The 13,173-nt window shown below is 41.8% G+C and overlaps 1 protein-coding gene across 3 annotated transcripts in view; it reads right to left on the bottom strand.

The window, feature by feature from the left end:
- The window catches only part of CDH13 (cadherin 13), a 986,514-nt gene that overhangs the window by 781,429 nt on the left and 191,912 nt on the right, over positions 1–13,173 (bottom strand). For all 3 annotated transcript variants that reach the window (XM_069497960.1, XM_069497958.1, XM_069497959.1), the window contains one exon: positions 572–683. In XM_069497960.1, the coding sequence (XP_069354061.1) occupies positions 572–683 (112 nt within the window). The remainder of the gene's footprint in view (positions 1–571; positions 684–13,173) is intronic.

The following is a 13,173-nucleotide window of genomic DNA, read 5'->3' as shown; positions in this document are numbered from 1 at the left end:
AAGGATGCATATTTTAAGGAAATCAATTGGAATTTGGGGGGGTTTGTGTTTAATCCACAGAATAACCAGCAGAGGTTTTGAATCATTCTGAAGACCATCTTATTAGCCTTAAGAATAAGTGTTTTTGATTCCTAAGTCTAAGAATTCCCAGAAGCCAATATCATGTTCTCACCATTATTTTGATCTAATGCTATGTATGAGAAACTACAGGTAGAACAGAAATCTCCACGAAAGTAATGATTTTGCTCTTGGGGGTCTGCCCAGGGAAAATGGATTTCATTTCCATTGAATAGTGTAGAACTCACATTGGAGGCTGACAGCCTCCTTTTCTGGGAGCAGTTTGGAAATGTTCACTTATGATAAGATCCCCAAAAGAGATATTACCCCTATTAACCTCAAAGCCGGCAAGGTCCTAATTCAAGAGCTTCTACCCAGGGTCAAGCAGTGACATAAGAAAAATAATCAGGAAACACTTAGTTTAGGAAATACTACATACTGAGACATATTCTTAGACACTAGTAAAATCAAATGTGAGAATAGGACAAAAGTATCTTCAAATGACACTGCTTACAGTTTAGAATTGACTGGTCCTCAATGAATTCAGCTGGCTGATTGATATGGAACACTTTCTGCTGAAATCCAGGAGTGCAGTCCAAATCTTCTGCAGATGTTAGCAACAGCACCTAAGAAAAACCAAAGCCATCAATATTTTAATAGCAGTAGATGTGTTTGCCCTGCTAACTTTCACCAAATCTGTGACTTTTAGAAATGAGCTGAGGTTTCAATTTCATTTCCCAAATGAAGAGGTAAGTTGATACTTCTCCTGTGGCTGCCAACAATTCATTTTGGCAATGAGATTTGGAAAACGCACAAATGGGAACAGCTGCTGCAGTTTCCATTAAGTTGCAGTTAAAGAAATAACTTCATCAGATTTTTACACCTGCTAAGATTCTCACCATAGTTTCCATGTGTGAAATTTTATTACAGAAACTGTCGGTTTCCTATGGGCCTAAGCTAAAACCAACTTCATCTTCATACATGAAAAGAAGCCTTGTCATCTATGAAGAGGAAGAAAAAGAAAATGGAACTATTTTGATGTGAAGTTACTTCTAAAAGGAATTCACGGCCCATTAGACCTTCACCATGGCTCAATATGGTGGCCATGAGTCACAGGTGGCTCCTGAGCACTTGAAATGTAGCTGTCTACAGATTTCTTTGTTCCTTCTCCATTCCCACTACTTCACTTGACCAGCCTAACAAAAGAAAAAAAAAAAAAAAAGTAGCTGTCTGAGATGTTGTAGGTACAAAATACAAATTAGATTTTGATGATGATGAAATAAGAAAAAGAATCTGAAATATCTAATTAATAATTGTATATTAATTACATGTTGAGATGATAATATTTTACATATGGGGCAAACTAAACAAAAGTGACATTAAAATTAATTTCACCAGTTTCTTGTTCCTTTTATAAATTTGGCTACTAGAAAATTTAAAATCTACAATTGTTTCCCAAGGCCCTCAAATTCTTAAGACAATTCATCCAGTGGTCAAAAAATTAGGTTCGATGCTTTGGAACATAAAAGTATGTGACACCCTCCCGGGCAAGGTGTAACTTAGTAAAAACAAGAAATGGTCTTAAGATTTAGTAGGCAAAGACGTGAGCCCCATGAAGATAGGGATCACCTCTCCCCTACTTGTTCCTACTGAGCACCCGCCACACATGGCACAGGGAAGATGCTCCGTAACATGTAATGAATGAAAGCAAACATTTCTGAGCCCTTATTACATGGCCATCACTGTGCTGAACCCACCATATGCATAATCTCACTGAATCACAGTAGCCCTACTAAGTATGTACTATTAATATATTAAAAGATATATTTCACAGAGGACAGATGTGAAATTCTAGAGAGGTTAACAAGCTTATCCAAGATCACAGTTAGGATGGTTGGAGTCAGAATTCAAATCCAGGCTTAAGTGTCTTCTGATTTGGCATGCTGCCAGAGCTCTGATCATTCCTCTCAGACCTTCCACATCGGAGAGCAAGACTTTGTGGTTTTTGCCCTGAGATATTACTCTCAAACTTGTGGAAAGCAAGGTGCCAGAAGAGAGTGTTTGGAAGTGACCATCACCCCAGGAGCAGCCTTTGACCAACAACCACAGGGAATAGGTGTGTAAATACCCCAGACCCCTCACCGTTCCGGTGAGATGACTCAGAGGCATGAGTCCTGCCTCCTAGTTTCTACTTGCAGTTCAGCTCCAGTTGTCCAGCACGGTGTCTGGCTTGATAACTCACCCTTCATTAGCTGCCTTCTCTGCCTTGGGTCATTTCCTCATCCCCCATTGGTATTTTTCTGAATACAAGTCCTCCAACATCCAAATAAACTACTTGCACTCAAATCCTCAACTCTGTTTTTAGAAAACCAGACTTTAATACCATACCTCACACTCCAAACCACTGAACACGGGCAGTTGAGGAAAATTCATTATCCTCTCCACCAGCAAACTCAAAGGAGTGTACAAAAGGTTGGAAGCTGTGGAACCAGGGCTTCTCTCTAAATACCAGCCCTCTGAAATGCACTGAACCCTGAGGAAGGAGAGCAAGAATCAATCTCAGGAGGTTCACAGTGTGGCCAGCCTGAGCACCATCAGAGAAATTGAAACAGGGGAGTCATCACCCTGACCGACATCATCTCTCTCAAATCAAAGCGGGAAGAATGCTGCAGTCCAGTGTCTGTGCTGTTCCGCTTGTGAAACTTGCCCTCGTCTTGAGAACAGGCTCTAGTTAAATCACTTCCGAAGCAATCCTAACGCTGGCATCCCAAGCGGCATGCACACAGAATGCAGATTCAGGTCTCAGAATAATGTGCTGGCAATTTTGCAAGCAGAAAATCTATTACTGGCCAACACTAATTTAGTTAAGCAGCAAATGGTCAAGGGTCGCCTCCAAGCACCCAGTGCCTACAATTATACAGTAACCTTCTAATTGGCTAATTCTGCTCTCAAAACCCAGACCAGTAAACCAGGCATCCCACTGGTACGAAGGGAGATGGAGATTTCTCCCAGGAGACTGAATGTAAAAATCCAGGGCGGACCGAGAAAGAGCACCGTCAGTGAGGAGCACTACGCTCTGCGTGAGTTGCGTTCTCCATCTCTATTCATCTGCGGCTCAGGCTCTGTCCTCATTACTTGGCAGGGTCTATTCAGGGGTCCTCTGGAGTTATCAAGAAAAATAAATTTTCTTCCAGCTGCTGACCCTTAGGGAGTGTTGAAGTGGTGGGAGAACTCCCAAAGGCACAGTTTTGTCTTCACAAATTCTTGAGTCACTCCATCTGTCAGTCAAAATTCAGGTTAAATGATTTGTAACATAAAAGTACACAGTGCCCTCCTGGGCAAGGTGTGACTTAGAGAGGTAGGAACTAGTCAAGTCACTCATTCATTTACTCCACTCCTCATGCAATATTCATTCACTGATTCACAAATACTTATTAAACTCCTGGGATTCAGTGAGGACTTTGCTAGACATTGTCCAGGGACAATTAGAAAAGTGCTGTACAGGATAAGCAGTCAAGTGTTAAATACTACTATGGTCTAGAAAGCAAGAGAGGCATTTAAAAAATCATAATTTAATTAAAGTTAAAATTTAACTTGAAAGGAGAATGTAGGTGTCTCTGGGAACATGTAAAGTTTGGAGGATAGGGTAGCCTAACCTTATCTAGGGGTATCAAGAAAGCAAATCCACAGAAGGGACATTTCTGCTACCATCTCCATGGTAAGAATTAGCTGGGTAAGTGGAGAGGAATATAGACTTATCTTTTTAACCAACACACTCTTCATTTTGAATTCCTTTGTGGCTCTCTGGGTTTCATGGAATGCATCTCTGAAATTAAAAAACTGCATTTAAAAAAGGTTCCAGACTAATTTAGGGCTTCCCAAAAGTGGAATGTCTTACTGGTTAGTAGTGGTAGAACGTTCTAGTTACTGCTATTGCCCCTTGATTTCTTAGCAATATCTGTGTCACTGATATCCACTCTTCAATTTCTTGTTTTTGAGACAGAGTCTCACTCTGTTGCCCAGGCTAGGGTGCCATGGCTTCAGCCTAGCTCACAGCAACCTCAAACTCCTCGGCTCAAGCAATCCTTCTGCCTCAGCCTCCCGAGTAGCTGGCATTACAGGCATGCACCACCATGCCCGGCTAATTTTTTCCATATATATTTTTAGTTGGCCAGATAATTTCTTTCTATTTTTTAGTAGAGATGGGGTCTCGCTCTTGCTCAGGCTGGTCTCGAACTCCTGAGCTCAAACAATCCACCTGCCTCAACCTCCCAGAGTGCTAGGATTACAGGCGTGAGCCACCGCGCCCGGCCGTCCACTCTTCAATTTCAATCACACTAAATTTGGTGGTGGGATATAAAGTAGTACCCCCCATTGTTGTAAGGATTAGTACTTGGGCATTACCCCAAAACTTGGCAAGCCCTTCTCCAACATTATCAGATACTACATGTACAAAGATACTGCCTGGACACACTTTACCCCAAACCCTCTTTAACTTTTCCAGAATACATGCTATGAGCAACATTCCAAATTTCTCTTCAATGCCATGGCAATAACAATCTTCCTATAAGGTCCTTCTGTCCATTTATGCATTAGCTAGCACCTCATAAACAATAGGTAACCAATACACCTGTGAAAGCACCAACAATTATCAGTTCATGATCATCAAAGGATTTCTATTATTTGAAAATTACAACCAGCCTGCTAAGGAAATCCATGCTTGTAAGTACAGGTCTGAGCCATTGAGTACGAATCCTGGTTCTACCAGTTACCAGCTATATGACCTTCTCTGTCTCAGTTTGCTCAGCTGTAAAATGGGAGTAATGATATTTTACAGATTGTGAGGATTAAGTGAGTTAATTATTATGAAGAGCCTTAAGTAGTAGCTGGTATGTAGTGATTGCTCAGTAAATGTTTGCTATTATTATTATTTATATACTATGTTTAAACCCATATACATGATTCACTGATATGGCTCAGGGCAGACATTGACAAATAGCACCAAAATACTACTTTTGTTGCTACTATACACTGCTCAGTATATAGACTGTGCTCAGAAGTATGCAAAGAGAAACAGCAGGGACCCGAGTCAGAGAGACGGCCGGGAGACATTTGCCTCTCGGGTCAGCTGCACAGTGAGAATATCAGCGCCTGTTGTGACTGAGTTGTGCTATCTTTGTAGGACACCAAGCATCCGTCAAAGCGGCAGCTCAGAGATCTGTCCTCCACGCAAGCGCCACTGCCCTAAATGTATGCACGGAGAGCAAACCCTTACATCATCCTCTTTATACCTGCGTTCCCCGTTTAGCTTCCCTTTCTTTGCTGCAGCACAGAACTTTCTATATTAAAAAGAAAGGGTTTATGTTTATCCTGACAGGTACTGAGTCAAGAATATAGCCAACTTTGGAGTCTGCTTCCAGGGAAAGGATTCTTTTCTCTCTCCCAGTCCCAGGTTGCCAACTGGCAGCATATGGGATGGATGTGGCCAGCAGATGTGGTTAGTCTAGCCAGAGCGGTCTGTCGTGAAGTTAAATTATCATGTTATATAGAGTGTGCCTCTCCAAGCTGTCCTTGTCGGCACCACTCCCTATGTTATTGTTCCTGTTCACTTGGCTTAGTTAAACACTCACCTGCCCTTCTAGGCCTATGAGTTGGCAACCTAGGCTTCAGTGTTTGGAAATAGGCTCTTTGAGCTAAGAATGCACCTTGCTATTAGTCTTTGGCTACTTGTCACAATGGGACCTGTACCTTGTGCTGCTGGCTTCCTGCAATAATTCTGGCCACAGGACTAAGCACTGGTCAATAGAATGAGGGTGGAAGAATATTCCACTTCTAGGTCTGGCCCCTGAAATGTCCTGCATTATATTCTCTTTTCTCCTGTTCATGACAATAGAAAGGAAGGACTCCAAAGATGGTGGAATCTTCCAACAGAGCCGAGTGGTCAGTCACTGCATAGAGGAGAGGTCCCTGGAGAGCCACCCAGCAAGGAACATTCACATGACTCTGTGCAAAATCACTGAGATTCAAGGTTGTCACAGCAGCTAACATAGCTGACAATATACTAAACATAAAAGGAACAAGAGCAAAAAGGTCTTCAATACCACTGATATCACAGATATATACCAGAGGCCAGTGAGCAATATTGGAAATACAGAAAAGCTTAACACAACTCTCTTTCAAGAAGCCATAAATAAAAAGAGAGAAACTTCCTGCCACAAATAATTATCTCAACAAGCGGTGAACAACTTCAGATTTCATCCTCTCTTAGGCCAGCTCTAAAAAGGTATTTTCCAAACGAACTCACTCATGTCTCCTGCCTCCTTGTTTTCCTTTCATTGACTCACTCTGCTTTTGGCTGTTAGTGTGGATGGACAGTTCCTTTATCCTTGCAACAAAATACCTCAGGTTTACTCTTGTCAAAGTCGGTCTATTGGAATCAGTTTGGAGTGTCTTAGATTGGCAGGGAAGAAAGGATACTATCTCTGACTTGCAGGATATAAAAATGTTATGGCAATGTATTTTGATTGATTCTTTATCCTGCTAGGGACCAAAAACCTAGAGTCCTAGAAGGATTTACAAAGGCACACTGCCGACAGGGAAAACATGGAGAAAAGTAATACTTCCAAGACACACACACACACACACACACACACACACATATGGACGTACTCACTGTAAGTATAAACTCATGTCATCCACACCCCTGCTGAGTCTGACCTCCTTAATATGTTCCTGGCATTTTATAGCCCCTGGAACACAGAACACTGCCACCTTCTTGGCCATTAAGGTAACAGACACTTAGAAATAATTTTCTGATTCTTGGGAAATAAAGAGGGAGAATACTTTTACTTTGGTGAGTTCTGTTGTTGCTTTTATTTGAAACCAATATCCTAGACATTATTTATAATGGAATGCTAACCAGCATCTTCTCCTCAAACTATTAAAAGGAAAGCTGCATGTACGGGCATACTTCGGAGATACCCAGGTTCGATTCCAGACCTTGCAATAAAGCAAATGTCACAGCTGGGTACAGTGGCTCGCCCCTGTAATCCTAACACTCTGGGAGACAGAGGCGGGAGTATTGCTTGAGCTCAGGAGTTTGAGACCAGCCTGAGAAAGAGCGAGACCCTGGCTCCACTAAAAATAGAAAAATTAGCTGGTTGTCATGGTGTGTGCCTGTAGTCCCAGCTACTCAGGAGGCTGAGGCAGGAGAATAGCTTGAGCCCAGGAGTTTGAGGTTGCTGTGAGCTACAATGACGGCACGGCACTCTACCTAGGGCAATAGAACGAGACTCTGTTTCAAAAAAAAAAAAAAAAGCAAATATCATAATAAAGTGAGTCACATGGTCACATGATGAATATTTTGATATTGTGGTTTCCCTGTGTATATACAAGTTATTTTTACACTATACTGTAGTCTATTAAGTGTGCAATAGGATTATATCTTTAAAAAACAGTGTGTGTACCTTAATTAAAAATACTTTATTGTTAAAAAATGCTAATGATCATCTGAGTCTTCAGCAAGTCCATGTTGAGGCCTGCTGACTTATCACAGCGCTGTTTGTTTTAGTAATTGTTCAAGTTATGGGACATTTTGATCTGGTATTATGACAGAGTCATTGTATTCATTTTTTCATTAATTTCCTTAGTCAATGCAATCACAATTTTTGTTTAAATAGAATTAACTCTTTATTATTAATATTCCAGGATTAAACAACTAGGCTCCACTGGAAAACTTAAAAGGAAAAATACCATTTTTTAAGAATTTCAGTTAATGCACTGAGGAAGACTAGGCTTGCTGGTTGGCCCTTAGTGGAAACTAGAGGCTGTGCCTGCCCAGAGTTGGTGGTATTTGTGCCTATTTATAAAATTTTGGGAATTCAATTAAAGGTACAAAATGCCAAATAAGACCTGCTTCCCTTAAGTCAAGCAAAGGAGCCCTGATATAAGGTACTTCTGAGAGAGCCTTAGTAGTCCCAGGAAGTTCAACAGGGCAAATAATGAATACCTCCCACGTGTCAGGCACTGGGAAACTTGTGTGGTCTACACACAAAACCCTGAATGCACAGAGACAACAGACAGGGATCTAGCAAACAAACAGGTCTGGACTTTGAGGGATCAGTCCAATGGAGGACAGCCCTGGTGGCTGAGTCCATCACCTCAGCGAGCGTCTGCCCTGAGCTGCTGCTGCCATGAGCAATTTCCCGAGCTCAGGCTTGCCCCGTGGAGTGCCCTCAATCTCTTTACACTCTGCTTTGGGACTTTCTCCTAGACCGCAGGAGCTCGGTTACTGTGACAGCAAGCAGAGAAGGAAAATAAGGAGAAGTTAATCCTCCTGGGACAGCCCTCAATCCATAGGAAATGACAGCTGGTTAAATGCCCCAACCTGCCTTTGTCCAGACGGACACCTCTGAGAGACATTCCATGTGTCTCTCGAGGTACCGGTGGACCGACCCCTGGCCGTCCGCAGCAGTGACCCCCAGTGATTCCTCATTGCACTGGCTCTCTCCCTCCTCCCCTGCCTCACCATCCTGCCCATCACTGCTGCTTCCTGGATCTCCCAAAGAAAACTCTCTGTGTCCAGTCCTCACCTGAGCCTCTGATTTTAGGAAACCATGTCCCATGTACTATTTCACACTACTGCTGTAAAAAGTACCAGGATTTTGGTAGCTAAAAAACAATTTTATTATCTTAAAGTTCTAAAGTCTCTATTGGTCTACGGGGCTGTGCTCCTTCAGGAGAATCTGTTTACTTTCACTTTCCAGCTAGGCTATCTGCATCCTTTAGCTCATGGCCTTCTTCCTCTGTCTTTCAAGCCAGCAGCACAGCATCCCCTCATCTGTTTTTCTCTCTCTTCTTCCACCATCCTGGCATCTTCTGTTGCTAACTCTGGATCTTCCTACGTCTTTTTATAAGGACGGGTGCGATTGCATCATGCTCACCTGAGTAATCTAGGTAACATTCACACATTCTGGGAATTAGGATGTGAACATGTTAGGAGACCATTATTCAGCCTACCACAAACCATGAGGGAAAGTAACAGTTCTATAAATACAATTGCAGTCCACAATGTCCAAAGGGAATCATTTCTGTGACTATCCACATTCTTGACAAAATTTACCTATGAAATCAGGAAAGCCTAAACGAGGACCTCACTGGTGGTGAATAGTTACATATCCAAGGCCTGAAGTTGTGTCAATTTAACAATTAGACCATGACCTTTTCTTGCTTAGAAATAATTATCAGATCCTACTTGGCCTTGCTGTGAAGTGGAACATTTTATTCCAACTGTGTAACTCTCAGCACTTTCCTCTCTGCCAGACATGAGACAAGATGTCAGATTTGTCATCACATGGGAAGGTTTTTATTAATTATCTTTCAGAGGCAAAGTCCTTTCTGTAATTTATTTTTTCACACCAGAAAAAATTCTTCTATTGAACTAAGTGTCTATCTTGTTAAATTGTTTTTTCTTTTTTTCCTAAAGGTTCTCACTCTGAAAAGTTCCAGAGGAAAAAAAAGAAACCAAGCAAAAACTGGTGTTGAAGGCAAGGAACTGTTTGTGTTAAGCAGGAAGCTGCATATCTTCCCCTGGGACAGCGTGTAAGAATATGCATCTTTTCTTTAAAATCTAACTGCTTAATATGCAGTTAAGATATAAATTTGCCCAAATGTTTGTTTGCCTGACTCAAAAAGAATTGGAATCATTGCTCTTTAGATGCCCATTAATCATATTCTGAAGGACTCATTCCCTGATGTGACATTTATTGAGTGCCTACTATGAGTCAATGCCAAGACAGTAGACAAAAATTAGTAAGGCAAGAGCTCTGTCTTCAAGCAACACAGAACATAACAGGAAAGACTGACATGCAAATACCTCCTTTAAAAACACAAATAAAAGTTTTAAAACAGAGTAAGTAATCTAGTAGAAACAGCAAAAAGGAGGGCATATTAACTCAGTGCTCAGGGAGAGGTGAGTAAGGTCGGTAGAGAAAGCACTGTTCTGGACAACACGAACTTAGTTGATTTTGCTTGTGTACTTCTTTCATTGCAAATGAAAGAAGATGCCCAGCATGAAGAACTACAAATAGTGTTGGTTCTTGAACACCCTCTTCTATACAGCTACTGGTTACTACTAAAAAGGACTCAGCTGTCTCAAGGATGAGCTATACTGATTAAAAAATTCCGCTTGAAGCTCAGACTCAGGGAGATGGGGGGCATGGGCAATATATATAACCTGAACTTTTGTGCCCCCATAATGAGCTGACATTAAAAAAAAATTCCTTGTTGTCTTTGATAACAATTTTATTTTCTAAAGGCAAGAATTTTTCAGAAGATAGGAACTAGAAGGTAACTTAATTCAATATGCAACTTTTTCTTTTGCTTTATATTTCTAGAGTAGCAAACAAGATGGTGATATAATGTCTTAGTGGAATGCAGAGTAGGCTCAGATTTCAACAGAGAGACAGAGGAAGTGAGGTCTGCTAGCAGTGTGGGGCACCCAGTGGAATCCTGGTGTTTAACCATCAGCTCTCTAAGAAAGAAAGGCCTTGATTTATAACTTTTGCCAGTTTCTATGGTGTAAGTACTCCCATCATGGTCAATTTCAAGCTACTAATGAAATCACTGAATACAGAGTTGGATATTCAGAAGAGATGGGTACAATTGGCTTTCATGATGGAAGCAACTCCAGTATAGGACTGGGTATGTCAGTTCCTAATTTTGGGTTGTTTGGGTCAAGAACTTGCCTGAATTTTTGTAGGGCTTTTATGAGTATGAACCACCATGACACAAAGTAGAGCTCCTCTCTTCCCCAGAGTAACATTTTGTAATGGGGGATACGTTACACCACATATGAGTTACTACTAATGGAGCAAAATGGGCCACCACAATTTGGTTTTATAGTAAGAGAAAATGCAATGAATCCTTGATTCGTGACCATGTATTATTTAAATATTGCTTTTGATGTTTTATCCAGAGTCCTAGCTCAAACGATCAGAGATAATCCTGCCTTCTGACATAATTAGGGAGCTGCTGCTTTGCTAAGCTGGAGGATAATCAATTTGACCTTGAAAGTTTGTCTGTAGTACCATACTAATGTTCTGAACACAGATTGTCGGCCACACTGGCGTCTCCCTCGATAGTCAAACGTCAGCTACAGACTTTGTTCCAAGGGCAAACATGCCCTAACAGAGCGGTTACAAATTATGGTGGCCGGCAGGCCCCATATGGCCAGTATATCTGTTAGATGGCCTTTAGTTTGTAGATTAGCTGCTAACATTTAACTATCAAGGATTTTCACTAAGTGACACCGGAGTTGGAGACAGAAAGGGCAACACTTTAGGGACGATGAGGACGTCCTCCTGATGGGTGGGGCTTCCTCTCCAGAAGCCCCCAGTGCATGTCTCTCCCCATTCGTCCCCAGCCACAAGTACCATGTGCCTTTCATTACCCCAGCTGTGCTGTCATCTGCCTTATATTCAACTTACAAGTGATTTTTGGTTTGTATTTATTTGTGTCTTTAGATTTTTTTTTTACACTCAGGCCTCTTCATTCATTCATGTTACCTTTCCAGCCTCCCCAAGCATCTGAGTTTCTACTCTTCCGCTACTAATACTCATAGGAAAAGTCTCCCTTGAATGGGAGAAGTCATTTATGTCATAGTGCAACTACCACCACCATGAAAAAGTCTCCAGTATCTCCTTCTTAAAACTGCTTCCATATGTACGTTTTCTAGATTCTGGGGACCTGGGTCAGCCTGCTCTGTTACTCAAGTTAATATTAATATTTTTTTCAGAGCATCAGGCCTTTCCTCTTTAGTCCACCTGCTGAAAGGCACAGACATTTTAGGGTGATTAAGGTAGCTTATTGCTGGTCTCCTCAGACTGAGGGCTTTCCCTCCCTCAGCCTCATAGCTAACCTCTCAAACCTTCTTTCTACGAAAAACAAACAAAAAAAGTATACCTGGACACAATTAGATTAAATCTAAAACCCTTCCTGCCATTATCATTATGGTATTAAATTTAAATGTAGAGAAGGTAGTCTCTTCTTCCCATCAAGCAAGCTTTTGTCAGGTTTCCTACTAAAAAGAAAAAAAAAATCTGAGCTGAAATAGTTTGAAAGAACATTATTTTTTTTTTTTTTTCTCATGTCTTCTTAGAAGTTCAATTACCTGAAATTTCATGAGTCAGTCTTTTGGATATTTTCAACCCAAGCTGGATTAATACAATATTTCAAAGTGTCTGCTAATCCTACTGCTCTTTCAAAGTAAGACTGATTTTTCTTATGGAAAAATAGCATATCTCTCCCACAGTAAAATTTGGAGAAGGGATCATCTTCAAAAATTATACAGTGCAAAATATAGCATGAAGAGCCTCTACACTAGGCTGGGAGACTATACTAGAGTCTCCCTAGACAGTTAGACATCAGCTAAAGCCTCTATTCCAAGGGGAAATAGCAGAGAGGTGCACACTGTGATGGCAACAGGCCCCATCTGCCCACTGTGTCTGTTAGATGACAACAAAGCCATCAGCTGAGTGGGAGGTGCCAAGGGCCAGCACAGAGTCAGTGGCAAAGGGACAGGGGAGGAGGAAGGGCTGGGTCCCAGCTAGGATGATTAATCATCCTGGCTTGTCTGGGACTGTCTGGAGTTTGATACCAAATGTCCCATGTCCCATGAAACCCCATGGTGATACCCTAACCCTGCAGAAAACTGATGGCACACTTAAATTGAAATTGAGCTATTTGAGGAAAGATGGATACAGGGGCTAGCAAGGGCATAGGCAGGGTCAGGAGGAAGCATCTCAGTGACAATGGAGCACTTTTACCACATCTAAGCCTGAAGGGCTGGGAGGGGTGACTTCCAGACCCCATGGAGAGAGCTACATGGAGGGGCTCCCTGAGAGGAGCTGTGACCCCCCAGTGAAAGGACACAGCAGCCTGCAGAGACTTACTCTCCTTCTTCCTTCTGAGCTCTTGTCCTACTCCCCTGTTGGCTAAACCACCAACTGGCAAATCACAGCCCATGGGCCACATCCGGCCCCCTGTCTGTCTTGGTCCATGCTAACCAGTTTACCAATTGTCTGGTCTGCTTTCACACTATAATGACAGAGTTGAGTG

This window comes from Eulemur rufifrons, chromosome 23 (assembly GCF_041146395.1).
Source record: "Eulemur rufifrons isolate Redbay chromosome 23, OSU_ERuf_1, whole genome shotgun sequence".
NCBI lineage: Eukaryota > Metazoa > Chordata > Mammalia > Primates > Lemuridae > Eulemur > Eulemur rufifrons.
The sequence above is the reverse complement of the archived record's forward strand: the minus strand, read 5'-3'. Positions and strand labels throughout refer to the sequence as shown.